This window comes from Crinia signifera, chromosome 6 (genome assembly GCF_055691185.1).
Source record: "Crinia signifera chromosome 6, ASM5569118v1, whole genome shotgun sequence".
NCBI lineage: Eukaryota > Metazoa > Chordata > Amphibia > Anura > Myobatrachidae > Crinia > Crinia signifera.
In genome coordinates this window covers 154,963,532-154,979,562 of record NC_139222.1, presented here as the reverse complement: position 1 = coordinate 154,979,562, position 16,031 = coordinate 154,963,532, and the positions used below count along the sequence as shown (strand labels likewise).

The window sequence follows — 16,031 nt, the reverse complement described above, 5'->3', positions numbered from 1 at the left end:
ATGGGGTATAAAGCAGGGTCAGCTCCTGGAAACTCCAGTGTTCAAAGACCAGGGTCCGACCAGGGTTTTTGGTGTAAAAGGGGTATTAGATGGACAAAACCATGTGCACTGCGGGTGGGGCAGATGTAACTTGTGCAGAGAGAATTAGATTTGGGTGGGGTTTTTCTTCAAAGTGAGATCTATATTGCAGTGTAAAAATAAAGCGGTCAGTATTTTCCCTGCACAGAAACAAAATAACTCAACCAAATCTAATTCTCTCTGCACATGTTACATCTGCCCCCCTGCAGTGCACATGGTTTTGTCCATCTAAGAAGGATTTTGTCAGAAAGAATGAACTAGAATAAACCCCATTGTGACCTAATAGGCCTGACCCACGATCATTTCAGGTGAGACATCGCCTTCTTTTTTTTGCAGGAGTAAAAATTGGTACTGACCTGAATGAAAAGCAAAAAGACTGCGTCAGGTAGTGAGTTTACCCTGAAGCGTAATTGTGACTGGATAGGACATTGGGGTTTATTCTAGTTCATTCTTTCTGACAAAATCCTTCTTAGATGGACAAAACCATGTGCACTGCAGGGGGGCAGATGTAACATGTGCAGAGAGAATTAGATTTGGGTGAGTTATTTTGTTTCTGTGCAGGGAAAATACTGACTGCTTTATTTTATACTGCAATATAGATCTCACTTTGAAGAAAAACCCCACCCAAATCTAATTCTCTCTGCACAAGTAACATCTGCCCCACCCGCAGTGCACATGGTTTTGTCCATCTAAGAAGGATTTTGTCAGAAAGAATGAACTAGAATAACCCCCATTGTACTCATCCCCACATCATCCCCACATCATCCCCTTACAGCAGTGGTCCCCAAACCAAGGCACCCTAGCAGTCCAGGTTTTAAGGATATACATGGTTATTCACAGGTGACTTAATTAGTACCAGCTTGAATGCATAATTTGAGCATAAGCAAGGATATCCTTAAAGCATGGACTGTGCTTTGAGTTCTGTGTTTGGGGAAACCTTGCCGGTACTTGTGTAGTTTCATGGCGCCGTCGCTTTGCTCGCCCACGCTGCGGGCTCGGCGGCTCGCCGCGCTATCTAAAATCAACTCCATGCCAACGTGGATAGTGGGGGTATGAACTATCCATGTTGGCATGGAGTTAAGTTACTTTATTTTAGATAGTTGGCGAGCGTACCCAACCCGGAAGTAGCACGAAGCTATGCTGGCACCGTGAAACTACACAAGAACCACCCTGCCTTATGGCCATTGCAACATACAGTAGTGGTGTTTATTTTTGTATTTTTTTTACTGTACATGCGTCCTGATTGTGTTCATAGATCAGTGTTTTTCAACCACTGTGCCATGGCACACTAGTGTGCCTTGAGCTGTTCTCAAGTGTGCCCCCAGATCTAGAGATGCCCAAACCAGTGTACAGCCACCACCAGTTCAGCTGGTCTCTTCTTTTCATGTAAAGGGCCAATGTATTATTTTTTTTTGTTACCTGTGGGGATCAGTTTGATTGTTTTTATATGGGGGCCAATAGATTTTTGGTACTTGTTTCCTAGCACGGCGCCCGTCCTAGGCGATAGCATACCTTAAGTTAAGGTATGCGATGGAGGCGACCGACGCGATTTTAGGGCTATTTTTAGCCTTTTCCCCGACAATTAAAAAATCACGTCCATCGCATGCCTTAAGTTAAGGCATGCAATGCGATGGACGCGATTCTACATAGGGAACAATGTTAAATGGACCAATGGACCCGATTTTTCATTGTATACCCACCCTCAGTGGCGGATTCAGGGGGGGGGCACCCGGGCACGTGCCCCCCCTGTCATTTATTTTGTAGCTGAGGACCAGGGCTTTCCAACGAGCCCAGCCCCGTGTCTCTAGCCCCCCGGGAACCCGAGATATCGCCTGGCAAACCTGTAACGTTTTTTCCCCATAGGATAATATGGGACCCGTCAATTCCGACCTCCACCCGGTTCCGACGGCTGCCAGTTCCCGCTCTGGCATCACAGAAGCTTGTGGTTGATCTCATTCAATTTCAAATCGCTTGGCCTTCAATATGATATCAAGCTGGTCCAAATCGGTCAATCGGTTCCAGAGATATTGCGTGTAAACCAATTTTTTTTTTTTAATGTAATTTCATGGCTGTTCATGTTCTTTGAGGGCAGGTTACTCTGGAACCAAACGTTCCAGTTTCACAGGACCAAAATCATTCAAAGCCTGATCAAAAGTTCTTCAATATAATACTTGTCTCATGTAAATGGGTCAGTTGCTTCCAAAGATATAGCAGGTTAAATGAGATAACTGGTTAAAGGGGGGAGGGGTGGTTTTCTCTCCCCCTCACACCAGAAAATGCAGGGACTAGGCTGGTGTAAAAGGGGCCAACCTGGGAATGCATTTTCTGTTGTGAAAGGGGTATTATTTCAAATAGCCGGGACCTGCAGTGCTCTGAATACAGCCAGGCTCTGCCACTGTCAGTGGCTATCACTTCTGCCTGGCGGCGGCTGTCCCCCATTTACCACGAGCATGTATTCCCCCTTGGCAATGAGCATGTAATCCCACATGGCAACGAGCATAGAACCTCTGGCAATGAGCATGTAGAGAAGCAGCACTTATGTAGCATAATTTTTAATAAGCATTATGGTGTTTGGCATAACACATAATGGACATAATGGCGTGTAACTTAACGTGTAATAGACATTATGGTGTAAATGTTTAATGTGAGCCTTTGTGGACAATGTCCCTGTTTATGAAGTGTATTGTGAATTTTGGCTTAATCTGTGTGGCATTATGTGAATTCTGGCTCAATCCATGTGGCATTATGTGAATTTTGTCTCAATCCGTGTGGCATTATGTGAATTTTGGCTCAATCCATGTGGCATTATGTGAATTTTGGCTCAATCCATGTGGCATTATGTGAATTTTTTCCCAATCCGTGTGGCATTATGTGAATTTTGGCTCAATCCGTGTGGCATTATGTGAATTTTGGCTCAATCCATGTGGCAATATGTGAATTTTGGCTCAATCCGTATGGCATTTTATGCATTTGGCTCAATCCGTGTGGCATTATGTGAATTTTGACACAATCCATTTGGCATTATGTGAATTTTGGCTCGATCCGTGTGTGTTATTATATAAATTTTGGCTCAATCCATGTGGCATTATTTGAATTTTGGCTCAATCCATGTGGCATTATGTCAATTTTGGCTCATTCCATTTGGCATCATGTGTAAGGGGCAAGTATAATGGGGTCTAGTATTTTGTTGCATAATGTGTAGAAGTTGTATATGGTGTTGACACGCCCCCTGTTGAGTGGCCACACGCCCTTTTCCGGAGCGTGCCTTTGGCGCGCGCACAACTACATCCTTCACTTTTGTCGCCATGGTGGGCCTGCGTACTTTAAATGCCAGGGCCTATTTTTAATTCCATTCCCACCCTCTCCTGCCGCTCTCTTAGCATGTACACTGGCACCACTAACACCGCCCCTCCCCCACCCAAACCCTTTTTTAACATGGTGCCCCCCCTGTCATTTTATCCTGGATCCGCCCCTGCCCACCCTTATGGGTATTTTACATGACAAATGTCCCCCCCTTTGTTAACGCCACCCCACGATGAACGGCAACCCGAAGCGTGGCGAGCGCAGCGGTACGCGTCCTCTGACCTTTTCATACCCCCACGATGAACGGCTATCCGAAGCATGGCGAGCGTCGGTGGTACGCGTCCTCCGACCTTTTCATACCCCCACTATCCACGTTGGCGTGGAGTTGATTTTGTATAGTGTGGCGAGCGCAGCGAGGGGACGCGTAATACCTGTGAAGTAATGCGCGTCCGCTCGCCACGTTTCGGGCTCGGTGGCTCGCTGCGCTCGCCACACTATAAAAAAATCTACTCCACGCCGACGTGGATAGTGGGGGTATGAAAAGGTCGGAGGACGCGTACCACCGCCCCTCGCGGGCTCACCACGCTTCAGGTTGGCATTGATCATGGGGTGGCATTAACAATGGGGGGCATTTCACCCATCAGGGTTGGGAAACACTAAAAATTGGGGTCTGGGGGCCATTTAACATTGGGGCCAATGTAAAAACTGGGTCTCAGGGACCATTTTACATTAATTCCAATGCGATCGACGCGATTTCGGGGGGTCCCGATGGATACAATTTTTATCGCTGGCGCCGTGCTAGGGAACAAGTACCAGATTTTTTTTCGTGGGGGGGGGGGGGGGCAATGTTTTTTGACCTGTGGGGATCTCATGGTGTGCCTTGGCAAAGTTAAAATCTGTCAGAGTGTAGCCGTTGTGATTTCTGATGCACACACTTTGACTACGTACTGTATGTTCTTGAGCAATGCATTTTTAGATGCACAGAGATGGTCTGTCTTATGGGTATGTTGTGAGAGAGTCACGGGCATTTCCCTGACGGAGGCCATACTCTGATAGAAAATCTGCACTTGTCATAGGGCTAATGCAAGTTTCTGTTGTGCGATCAAAGATGCACAAAAGCACACTCTGAAAGTGGGCACCTCAGGCCTTGCAATTTGGATACTGTGATGGTCATCAGGGAAGTGCTTTGTAGCGGCATTTACATGTCTCGGGTGTATCCAGCTCAGGTCCAATGAGTTCTTGATGTCACTTGGTTAATACATTTAATAGCTGTTGTTTTTTATCAGATGTATTAATTGATAAAGCATCATCAGTTTTATTAAGTTAATAGTTGCTGGTAGGATGAAAGCCAAGCACTGAATTGAGACTATTGTATGCAATGACTGCACTATGGGGGGAAATTCAGTAAGCTGCGGTACTTTACTGCAGGCTAATTAATCTCCTGGGACAATCCATTAGAACCAAAGGCAGGCTACAGTCAAAGCTTCCCATACACTTATGAGACTTCTTGATGGGTAGAAGTCCCATGCAATCTCCCTTTAACTTCCCAGGCAGCAGGATTGCATACAACACACTATGCAGTGCATTTGCATAAGATATATCATAAGCTATCCCAGCCAAGGCTGCTGGGTCCCTGCGATCTCCGAGTCCAATGTGCACAAGACTGTACATGGGATTGGAGGTTAAATCCCCTCCGATTTCTCTGCCCAATGCGTCAGAATCGGGTGATAAGGTGCACCTACACTAATGACATTTGGGCCCTTAACAGGGTTTTTTCCCAAGTCTGTGATATAAATAGCCTGTTTTCAAGTGTCGCAACATCTTTAACACGTAAGTGCAAGATTATAATGCCCCAAAACAGTTCATTTAACATGGTCCATGTTTTGAAACTTTTTTGTTTATGGATTTAGGATTTTCCGCAATTTATTTAAATTTTCTAACCCGTTCTGTTTTCCCGGTGTATAACCTTTTTGTAAGCACAAGCACATATTTTGTGTTTTTTTTTTTTTTTTTTGTATGTATATTGCTTACACATGTCCTTTTATATATTACTTTTTATTCCAGCAGGAGAATGGTGAAGTTAATGGAGCTTCAGCACCCCGAGAGAGAATCAGTGACCCCACTGCTGGCCGCACACGTGACAGCCTGAGTGATTTGCGTTTTCCTGCGCACCAACAAGATGACTTTCGAATGTCACAAGAACAATTAACAGATCCATTTGATAGAGAACGGAGGTAAAGCCATAGTTCAATCTATATATTGAGTAGTTCTACGATTGTCACGACATCCTTCTATACCAATATTTATAATGGATAATGAATAACTTTGCACCCTTGTCTAATCTCCTGTCCAGGATCCCACGTAAAACACGCCTTAGCGGAGATAACAGGCTGTAGACTGGCAGGGACCGTGATGTTCCTCAATCTAGGCTGTCATTGCTTTCCGAAGACAGACTCCATTCAAAATCATTCTGTCCTGTCCTCATCGGAGAAGGAAAGTGCCTCTGTAGGGAGCTCCGCTGTTTGGCAGTCTGAACTTTGCACATGCGGTGTCACGTACATCACTTATAATGACCTCTGCAGGGTTGTTTTGGTTCAGTATCAGTTTTTCCACAAGGGGAGCCATTTACCTGCAGCTCAAACTGTAGAAAGTTTCTCGTATATATGTAATGCCTTGTATATTAGTGGGCTGTTCCCAAAGACTGGTTTTCCATTAAGCCATTTCCAGAGCTGTGGGCAGCCACTTGCTTCATCAATTTTCTATGAAACTGTGAAAAGGAGGAAGTTCAAGTATGGTGTGTTCTAGTATTCCGCCTGTTCTGTCAGTGCTGCGTCACATTCCAGGGACTCTAGCAGCACCGGTTTGGTTTTGCATTTCCCCTTGCGCACATTATTTCACATCACTTGGATAGTATGTTTTTATTCCAGGAGGCTGGCCTTGCTCAGTGCATTCACTGCTGCACAAGGAAATCTTTGGAGTTTTAAGATTCAATCTTTACAGAAGGGGTGGGCTTCAGTACCCTCTTGTTTTATGTTCATTGATCCAGCATCACAAAACCAGCTAACTCCACATATCTGGGCAATCAAGCCTTGAAACTTGGACAAGTTTTAATATTGGTTACTCCATCATTGTGGATACTTTTGGGGATGTTCATGAGAGATTTATGAAAACTGATGCAAAGGATAAAGGTGATTGCCCATAGAAAGCAATCAGGTGTTTTCTTTCATTTAAAAAGTTGTATAAGGAAACTGGGATTTGTTTGGTTGCTATGGGTAACATCACGGTTTTAATAAATGTACCTCAGTGTTTGTATATGTGCTACTGTATTTGATTCTTATGGGAAAATCCAATTATACAGCAACTACTTAACCACGCTGTGGCTAAAAGTATGTACTGTAATAGCCTTTTCCCCGGACAATAAATCGGGAAATAATGCATTGTTTTGGCAATGTTCCCTTAGTGTCTAAAACCCCCAACAGGGCCCTTTTTGAGGACTTTTTCTTGTTGCCCCTGAAACTGCCAGAAAAAGTCCATCTCAATAAGGGGGATCTAATTGGATAATTCTTTCCTACTGTAGGACCAAATGTATCAATTGTCTCATATTTGGGATTTTCATTGACCTTTTTTAAGGAACATATAAGAAAGCAAAGATAATGTCCACACTCAAATAAGTACACTTTTCTCATCAGATGCATATACCTATAATCACCAAGCAAGCAAAAAGAAAATGTAACTTATACCCAGCTTAAATGTGACATTTCCATTTTTATTCATTGCTTTATCACTCTGTAAACTATACAAATTAAGGGGGTATTCCATGTGAGGGCTACGGCGGTCAAGCTTGCTCGACCGCCGTAACCCAGTCCTGTCCTTGGTCAGCTCACCCGAGAACACGCAGGCCTGCCGGGGAGCGAGAAGGGGGCGTGGCTGGGAAGAGGTGAGCTGCAGCCGGCAATTCGTCACTTCACAGCTTGTGATGTCAGGCTCATTCTGCCGAGATACCCTGCTCAATGCTGTCGAGGAAGACCGCATTGAACAGGGCCCGGCGGGCATCTCCCCCGTGATTGAATATCCCCCTAAGTGTTGCAGAAATGGTTTAAACTAGTGTTTCCTGCATTCCAGCACCTTTTGAGATGTGAATAGATCTTGTGATTAGGAATAGACATTGATTTCTTCTGCTGCTGGTCACACGACATGGACAAGCACTAAACACTGAAGCAATTTAGTTTGGTTAAACTGGCCCTTGCTCACAACCATCCTACCTGAACACAGGTGTAACAAGCAATTTTGTAAAGGCCAAGAGCTTATTAAAGTAAACAGAGCATTCACACTTTAAAAGGCGAGTGTAAAGCCTTTCAGCATGAAAGCCACCAAGTGTGTTCAGGGCAGCGATGAATGGTGAGTGCTGCTGTACGCTCCTGCATCATCGCTACCAGCCGTCGCTCATTTGCTGGTATTACCAGATGAGCGAGGGAGTGGACAGCTTTCCGTAGCGTCCTGCTATAGAAAGCCATCCACCCCTGGGTAAAATGGCGTGGCAGGGGGAAAACTACTCTGGGTGTATGTTCTGAGCAGCTTTTTCAGTCCAGCTATTTTCCCCATCATCGTGCACCATACACACTGGGAATAATCACCCAGCATGGACCTTTTTAGTAGAACTGTTCAAAATGTGACCCTCCAGCATCTGTGAATCTACACATTCCAGCACGCCCTGTCACAGTTTTGCTATTAGGGCATGCTCAAACTGTGTAAGTGTACACTTGGATGTATACTGTATTTCCACAGCAGCTAGAATTGATTATCCCTGTGCAATATGTTCCAAGTTCTGGTGCAGTCCATAACTACAGTATTCTTTGTAAAGAAGCATCGTACAGCAAAATCAGATTAATGCTAGTAATAAAGAACATTTTATAGGATTTTTATCTAATTTGACACATCACTAGAGCTAAATAATCAGAACTACAATCAAAACATACATTGTCGGGCATAAAATTAAATGTTATAAAAAATATACATGGGTGTTTGTGTTTCACTATAGCTTTTCTTGTGCTGGAGTGTTTTTCACTAAACCTCTTCTAGTTGATTAAGAATGGGAATGAAGTACTTGGCCAGTAAGTTATTATCTGCTTTGCATCTATATTGAAATAACAATCCTCATTGCGGCTGTCGTTACACAGCCTGCTAATTAACCCAGTGCCTTGTTAAGGTATTGCGTATGAGTGTTCGAGATCCAAACAGCTGGCTGGGTAACATTTATCCTGTCCCATTAGCCCTTCCTACCTGCAGGCAGATACACACCTTCCCAGCCTAAAGCTGGCCATACATATACAGATTTGACAGATCTGGCTGGGTGGAACAAAAACCTGGTAATATCTGAATGACCGCATTTCTAAGCAAATGGTCAACTGTCATCCATTACCAGGTTTGTGTTCCAGCCAGCCAGATCTGAAGATAAATCTGTATATGTATGGCCAGCTTTACACTGCAGTTGGGGGTTTCATAATTAGCTCAGTGCTTGTGCAGTTTCACGGCTGCAGTTACGTAGTGCTGTATTGAGAATACCAAGACAGCACTATGCTGACTACATAAATTACGTAAGTGCTTCTGGAGCCCTGAAACTACACAATGGTTAATATCCCCACTATCCACCCGTGTGGAGTTGACTTTACAAAGTGTGGCAAGCCCTCCGGCTACGTGTCCCCTCGTAGGGCTTGCCACACTTTATCAAATCAACTCCACGCAGATGTGGATAGTGGGGGAAATGTGTGTGTTATGCATTATACTTTCCTCCGGCCCGGCCACCGTGTCCACATGATCCACCGATGGGCAGAGTTCAGTCCCCCGCCTCTGGCACCGGCAGCGGACAATGTACACAATTAGCTTAGTGCCGCTGGGAAACCATGTGATGCTCCCCCAGCAGCAATGCGCTGAATTACATACATTGCTGGTGCAGGGGAGTGACTGCCTGAGGAGGGGGACTGAAAGCTGCCATCGCCCGCAGGGATTGCTGCCCGGAGGACGGCAAGTATAAAACAAAACACCCACCTCCCTGCTCCCATGTGTAGTTTCATGGCGCCGGACATTTAGTAGGATAATTATCAAAGCTGGACAAGTTACTGTAACATTGTGTAAGCAAATAGCATCTGCTTTACCCTTTACAGACTGTGTCCGAAATAAATTACAGGAGCGGTTTGGTTGGTACATTGATAAAATAAAAACCCTATCACCCCAATTTGTATGCTTAAATGTGAATGTATACAAACATTTAAATGACAGATGTTCACCAGTGACCAAGTAATTCTCACTCACTAACAACCCAACCAAAATATCTGGACAATAGAACATTCCACACTGCATGCTGGGTACTAAGCAGCGACCATTTCTCGGAGCCTATAAGAAAGGCCTTGGTTTTGGGGAGGGAGGGAGAAAGATGTGCATCATGATGTTGGCTGATGGGGCCTGGCACAGTAGCACAGGGCCACAACATGCTGAATTTGGTTAGTTTGATTTGCCCTAAATAATAAAATGTGCCTTGTTTGCTGCAAGTGGCCTGGAATTCTGTTTATTCTTGAGTGGTCAGTTTACTTGTTATTGACACAGGCTAAATCCACCATTAAAAGGAAACATGAATAACGTTCTGGTCTCTGTGTGTTATATTCTGGTTAGAGCACTGAACACATGCCACCCCCTTCCCTGTCACACTATGGCCAGTATTCAATGCCTCAGATTCACCGTTTTTTTTCAGTGAATCTGGCAATTCGCTGGGTTTACGGCGAATTTTCTGTTAGAAAAAACAATTCTCCCTATTCAATGGAGGCAATTCGCCACAAATGAACAGCGAATGTCTGCCGATTCGCCGTAAATTATTCTCCACAATTCGCCTGTGATTTTTAATGGGGTTTTTAGTGGAATTCGCCGACAGTGTATTCAATGCTCAAATGGAAAACTGCTTTCTCCATTGATTTTCGCCATGATTCTCCGTTTAGCATTCGTCATCTTTTTTAGGTGAACTGTAATGTGATCTTTTAAATTAAAGCGTGTTTAATTTTTTTTTGGGGTGTTAAAAAATCAGAATATTTTTCCTATGAAGGGGCATGCTATTTTTATTCATATACTTGCAGCACATGAATATATTTTTTATATATATATATTTCTCTTTCAATGGTCCTGGTGACACAGCTTCACATTGGGATGTAGGAGGGTCCGCAGGAGCCAGGCACCTATCCTAAAGCTTTTGGAGGGTAGGCTCCTCCCCTACTGCATCCCAGATTCCTCAGTTCGTGTTAGGTGCCCACTGGAGTGGGTGCTATTCTAAAGGGCTGCTGGAGCAGCCGAAGGAGTAGAGTTAGTTAGGGTTTTTATTATTTTATTAACTTCTACACTAGCTAGGTAGGCACAGTGTGAGGATTCTCATTAGTGAATCCTCGCACTGCTAGCGCAGCAGGAGCTGACAGAAACGAGTCCTGTCAGCTCACTGTGCACGAGGGAGACGCTGTCTGGCCTCCCTGTGCAGCGCTTACAGCTTCTTTTAAGAAGCTGCCTGGGCTCCGGAGCGCTCTGAAACCGGCTTCACGCTAGGTGGGGATCATGGGGGACAGGCGCTCCGTGATGGCGGCGGCCATTTTCTGCGGAGCTTACACACTGAGCTCCTATACTGAGAGGACAGCAGTGTTGTTACAGGCATGTTCCGAGTGGTCCCCAGCTGAGGGGGAGATACTGGAACGAGGAGATCCTACAATGGGAGCGGCTGTCTGGGGGTAGTTGGCGCCAAAAGTCACAGACCCCGCAGCAGCAGGGACTTGGTCCCTTCCCTCACTCTGTTTTTGGCGCCATTCAGAACGCTTGCAGCGGAGCTGAGCTGGCTTACTGATCCTGACAGAGTGATTGGATTTCCTGGGCTTCGCTTTCCCCATTCTGAAGACTACAGAAAGCTAAGTGGCTGAGTACACTGTATATAATGTATGTACATTTAATGCTGTGACTGTGTTATTGAGAACATCATGTCTGAGCAACAGTCTGTGGTTTTGGGGGAGGGAGCCTTTAATGCATTGAGCGCTTGCAGTGGTTGTACACTGAAATTTGTCCCTAAGGGGGGCTTTTGTATTTTATGCGCTGCTGTGAAACCCATGGGGAGTGAACCCCAGAGGGTAGTGCATCGGACCTTGCGAGGGCTGAGTCCCTGAGACAGGTCTGAAAATGCTTTGGTGCATTACTGGACAGGCAGAGTGATGGCTGGTAATTTCCCTAGACCAGGGCCATTCTCTCAGCAGTCCGGCCAGCTCTTTGCCTCGGACCCAGACAGATCCTGACTTATACAAGTCATGCAGGATACTGCTATGGGAATCAGCAGGTTTAAATTACTTGTTTGACAAGCTTTATGGTTATTCTGGGGGGACCCCTAAAAGGTCTTATTCAGTGCCATTATTAGCTGCTGATGAGGAGGGAGAGTACACAGACATACCCTGGGTTCAGGGTGATGTTTCTGAAGAGTCCTCACCCTCAGGGGTGGAGGATTTGATTACTGCTGTAAACAGACATTGAATTTGTCTGTGAAGTAAAAAACTCCTGCTAAGGTTGTTTTTAAGAGACAGCGTGAGGGAAATGATATCTCTCTGCAGACAAGGGTTTACAAGATTTATTGGAAAACCCCTGACAAAAGGCTTTAGATGCCAAAATAGATGGTTAAGCCTGTATCCCATGCCTGAGGATCATGCAGACCTCTGGGAAAATGTTCCAGTGGTAGAGGCTTCTGTGGTATACTTGTCAAAAGCCACTGTGCTACCAGTGCAAGCCTTCAAGCAAGCAAGTCCTCTGATTGGCTTCAGTCTGGGTCTCTAAGGCCAGGATTGGTGGGTCAGTGACCTGTGCTCTAGTTGACATACTGTTTTGTGTGTGTTGTTACTATGCAGAGAAGTCTAATGCTGCTACAGAAAGGTGATTCAGGCTGAGCAGGAAGCTCTCAAAATGGCTGCCAGAGTTTCCTCAGTAGGAATGCCAGGAGAGTGCTCTGGCTTATAGCTTGGAAGGCAGATAACAAGTCTAAAAAGGCTTAGAGGCATTTGCTTTTAAAGGAAAGCTGTTATTGGTTTACAACTGGAAGAGATTAATAAGCAGGCCACAGGTGGAAAAAAGCACTTTCCTGCCTACCCCTGCAGCCAAAGCAGACATCAAGGTTTTCTGCTTTCAGGCCATCCTTTCGGCCCTCCCCTAGAGGAGGTGCGTCCTTTTGAGGACAGTCTTTTAAGGGATAGTCTCAGTCCTCCAGGGGCAAGGCCCCAAAGTCAAAATTTGGTTCTTTTTATAAGAAACCATAGGAGAGGAAAAATCCTCCGCATACTGCCAGGGGTTTTGCCCGGCGGTGTTTAAGGAGGGGGGACGTCTGTCACTGTTCAGAGACGCAGGGGCACTGGAACAATCAGGAGATTGTTCTGCCTGTGTTTCAACCCCCAGAGGGTTGTTAGGAAAAGGGACAAATTGAGGAATTTGGATGTTGTGCGCGTCTTGCGCGTTTATGTGGACAGAGTTAAGAGTGTCAGAAAGACTGATACTTTACTGGTTTGTATGACATACACAAACTTAGTTGGCCTGCTTCTAAGCAGACCATTGCTAGGTGGTTGCGCTCTGTTATTGCGTTTGCATATATTAAAGTTGGTAGGCCTGTACCGGCCAGGATTAATGCGCATACCACCAGGTCGGTTGCCACCTCTTGGGCGGTTCGACATGGGGCAACAGCTGAGCAGGTTTGCAGGGCTGCCACTTGGTCTTCTGTTCATACTTTTGCCAAATTCGATAGGTTCCATGAGTTCGCGTCGGTGGACGCATTATTCGGGCAAGCAGTGATGAAAACTGCAGACCTGAGCGTACCCACCCAAAAGGACCGGCTCTGGAACGTCCCAATGTGAAGCTGTGTCACCAGGACCATTGAAAGAGAAAAAGGGATTTTTGTAAGAACTTACCGTTCGAATCCCTTTCTCTGATATGGTCCTGGTGACACAGCGATCCCTCCCTTACGCTCAGTAAGTATGCCAGTGTTCATGATGTTTCATGTTATAATTGGTTGAAAAGTTAAATTTAAAATTGTGCATATAATATGTGCAGGTGTTTGTACTGAGTTAATGTATTCCAGTGGCTTTGAAAGATTGAACTGAGGAATCTGGGATGCAGTAGGGGAGGAGCCTACCCTCCAAAAGCTTTAGGATAGGTGCCTGGCTCCTGCGGACCCTCCTACATCCCAATGTGAAGCTGTGTCACCAGGACCATATCAGAGAAAGGGATTCGAACGGTAAGTTCTTACAAAAATCCCTTTTTTTTTTTAAACAATATTTTTTTTTTTTTTTTTTACACATTCGCCAGCAGGGAGCCGGAGCCGCTCATTAATATTCATATATTCACTGCACACTGATCCCGATGATCGGGACCAGTGAGTGCAGCGGCTCCGACCCCAGCAGCACCCTGCAAGCCCTTCTGCTGGGGGTGAGGTGAGGGGACGGGAGGGGGGAGAGATATGCGGGGGACAAGCCGACAGTGACGGCTCCAGCAGTAGCAGACCTCTGACTCCGGCAGCCACAGCACGATGATGTCAGCGCTGGAACTGCTTGAGCCGGAGGCTCTGCTGCTGCTGGACCTGTCCCCAGGCTGTGCGGAGGCTCCCGCCTGCATCAGCGCGCCCCCCCCCCCCCCCCCCGCCGCGACACCAGTCCCTCCCATCCCCCTGCAGACTCCAGACAGGCATGGAGCATCTGCGCAGGGGGATTCGTCACTCTTCACACTATTCGCCGTCAGGGGCAGCGAGCAGCGAGACGAATAGTGTGGGCTGGCGTCTGGCAGCGAAGTGAAGGGGAGTGAAAAATCATGGCGAGCGCACTGCGAATCAAAAACAGGATTCGCTGCCATGCGCTCGCCATGGCATTGAATACTCCAGTATGTGGTAAGTGTATGAAGCAGCAAAGCAATAAGTTTCTCCACTCATTTCATTCATGTGCATCAGATCATTACCTGGTGCTGGATAACACCAAACTGAACCAGAACTTGTTCTTGAAGATGGTTATATTGAGACAGACTCAGGCTCTGCAATCTACTGAAGGACCACATTATTAGGCAACTGTTCGATCCAGAACCTATAATCCAGCCAATCTTTTCAATATAGACAGCAGTGTTGAAACACAAAACCTGTGCTAGTTCAATGGGTTCAACGCTGAGCATATGCAAACCACATAATGTAGGTTATGTTCTCGGTTGCCTGCTATTAATGAATAACCTGAAATGTAATTTAGCTTATTTTTTACTAGACAATTCTGTATATATTTAAACACTAGTGCAGATAGCTTGTGTAATACTTAAAATAAAAAATGTATTGGTATTTAGATATCAATCTAATTTACTATAACTCTTTGAGTGCCAGTGTTACTGTGAAATCTTCAAAAATTCTGCTAAAAATATGGCATGGCCATAGGGGGCCAGATTCTCTAAGCTTCAAAAGTGATAAAATGGAGAGTGATAAACATCCAGCCAATCAGCTCCTACTTGCCATGTCGCAGACTGTGTTTGAAAAATGTCAGACAAGAGCTGATTGGCTGACTGTTTATCACTCTCCATTTTATCACTTTTGAAGTTTAGAGAATCTGGCCCAGGGACTGTTATTTTTTGGTGCAATATTTAACTACATTTCAGTTAATTGACTTGTCTGTATTTGTATTTATACTGAAATAACAGTCGCTGTGAGTGGTGCTGGCATTTTTAGTGAATATTGTGAGGATGGCTCAAAGCAACATTGGCACTCAAAGGGTTAAACAATAAGTCTTTGAAAGTTCTGCTCCAATGAATTAATGTTTAATAGCATAACATACTATGTATAATTTTAATTTATCTTCTGCAATCTGTTTTCAAGAAGTGGATTTAGTATCACTAACAGTAAGAACAGTATTAGCCAACATACATAATTAATGCTTCATAAGTTATACCAGGATTTCTCACTGTTCCCCCATGGAGACAAAAAGCATGAATTCCGTGCGTTTCACAAGTTACTACACTCAAATACAGCATGAATGAGAAGTGACAGAAGAAACCAATAACTAAAATTTATATTACACAGGTTTGCTGCTAAACATGAGAAATCCTGATCTACAAGCATTTTGTGATTTGATACATTAGTGTAGATTCATGTTTATCTACTCCACTTTATAATTCATTTGCAACATCATCTTACATGTAGTGATAGCTGTATGTAATCTCCAGTTCCCTGCAATGGCCCCAGAACCATAGTTCTCCAGGCAGGAAGTCATAACAAGGCAGATCACCAATGCAGCCTCCTATCACATAGCAGAAAATCTGGGAGTAGACTTCATATAATGACCAGTTACCAAAAGGAGAAAATCCTTGTCAGTCAGTAAATGCCCACTATATTCATAAGTGAGCCAGTTTCCTTCAGTTACAAAGACCCCATTCTGGCCACACAGTCACCACATTGCCTGGTTCTCAAGGCAAGCTACAGGATTGCTCCATTTAGATTTCTGCTTTTGTCCTTTCCTTACAGGGAGAGTCTGTCTGTAACTATTGCAGGATATACCTGAACCACCATTAGGTGTCTATTACAGGAAGATACGCACTAATGCCTTATGTTCTGTTCAATTACATTACCACCTTTCAGTCTT

The 16,031-nt window shown here is 44.9% G+C and overlaps 1 protein-coding gene across 2 annotated transcripts in view; it reads left to right on the top strand.

The window, feature by feature from the left end:
- PLCG1 (phospholipase C gamma 1) overlaps positions 1–10,017 on the top strand; it is a 105,734-nt gene extending 95,717 nt beyond the window's left edge. The window contains exons 31-32 of one of the 2 annotated variants that reach the window (XM_083147709.1): positions 5,449–5,615; positions 5,735–10,017. In XM_083147709.1, coding sequence (XP_083003835.1) covers positions 5,449–5,615; positions 5,735–5,777 — 210 coding nt within the window. In that variant the 3' untranslated portion in view covers positions 5,778–10,017. Of the gene's footprint in view, positions 1–5,445; positions 5,616–5,734 lie in introns of both variants that reach the window. The other variant, XM_083147708.1, reaches the window with a different exon arrangement.
- Positions 10,018–16,031: the final 6,014 nt, after the last annotated feature.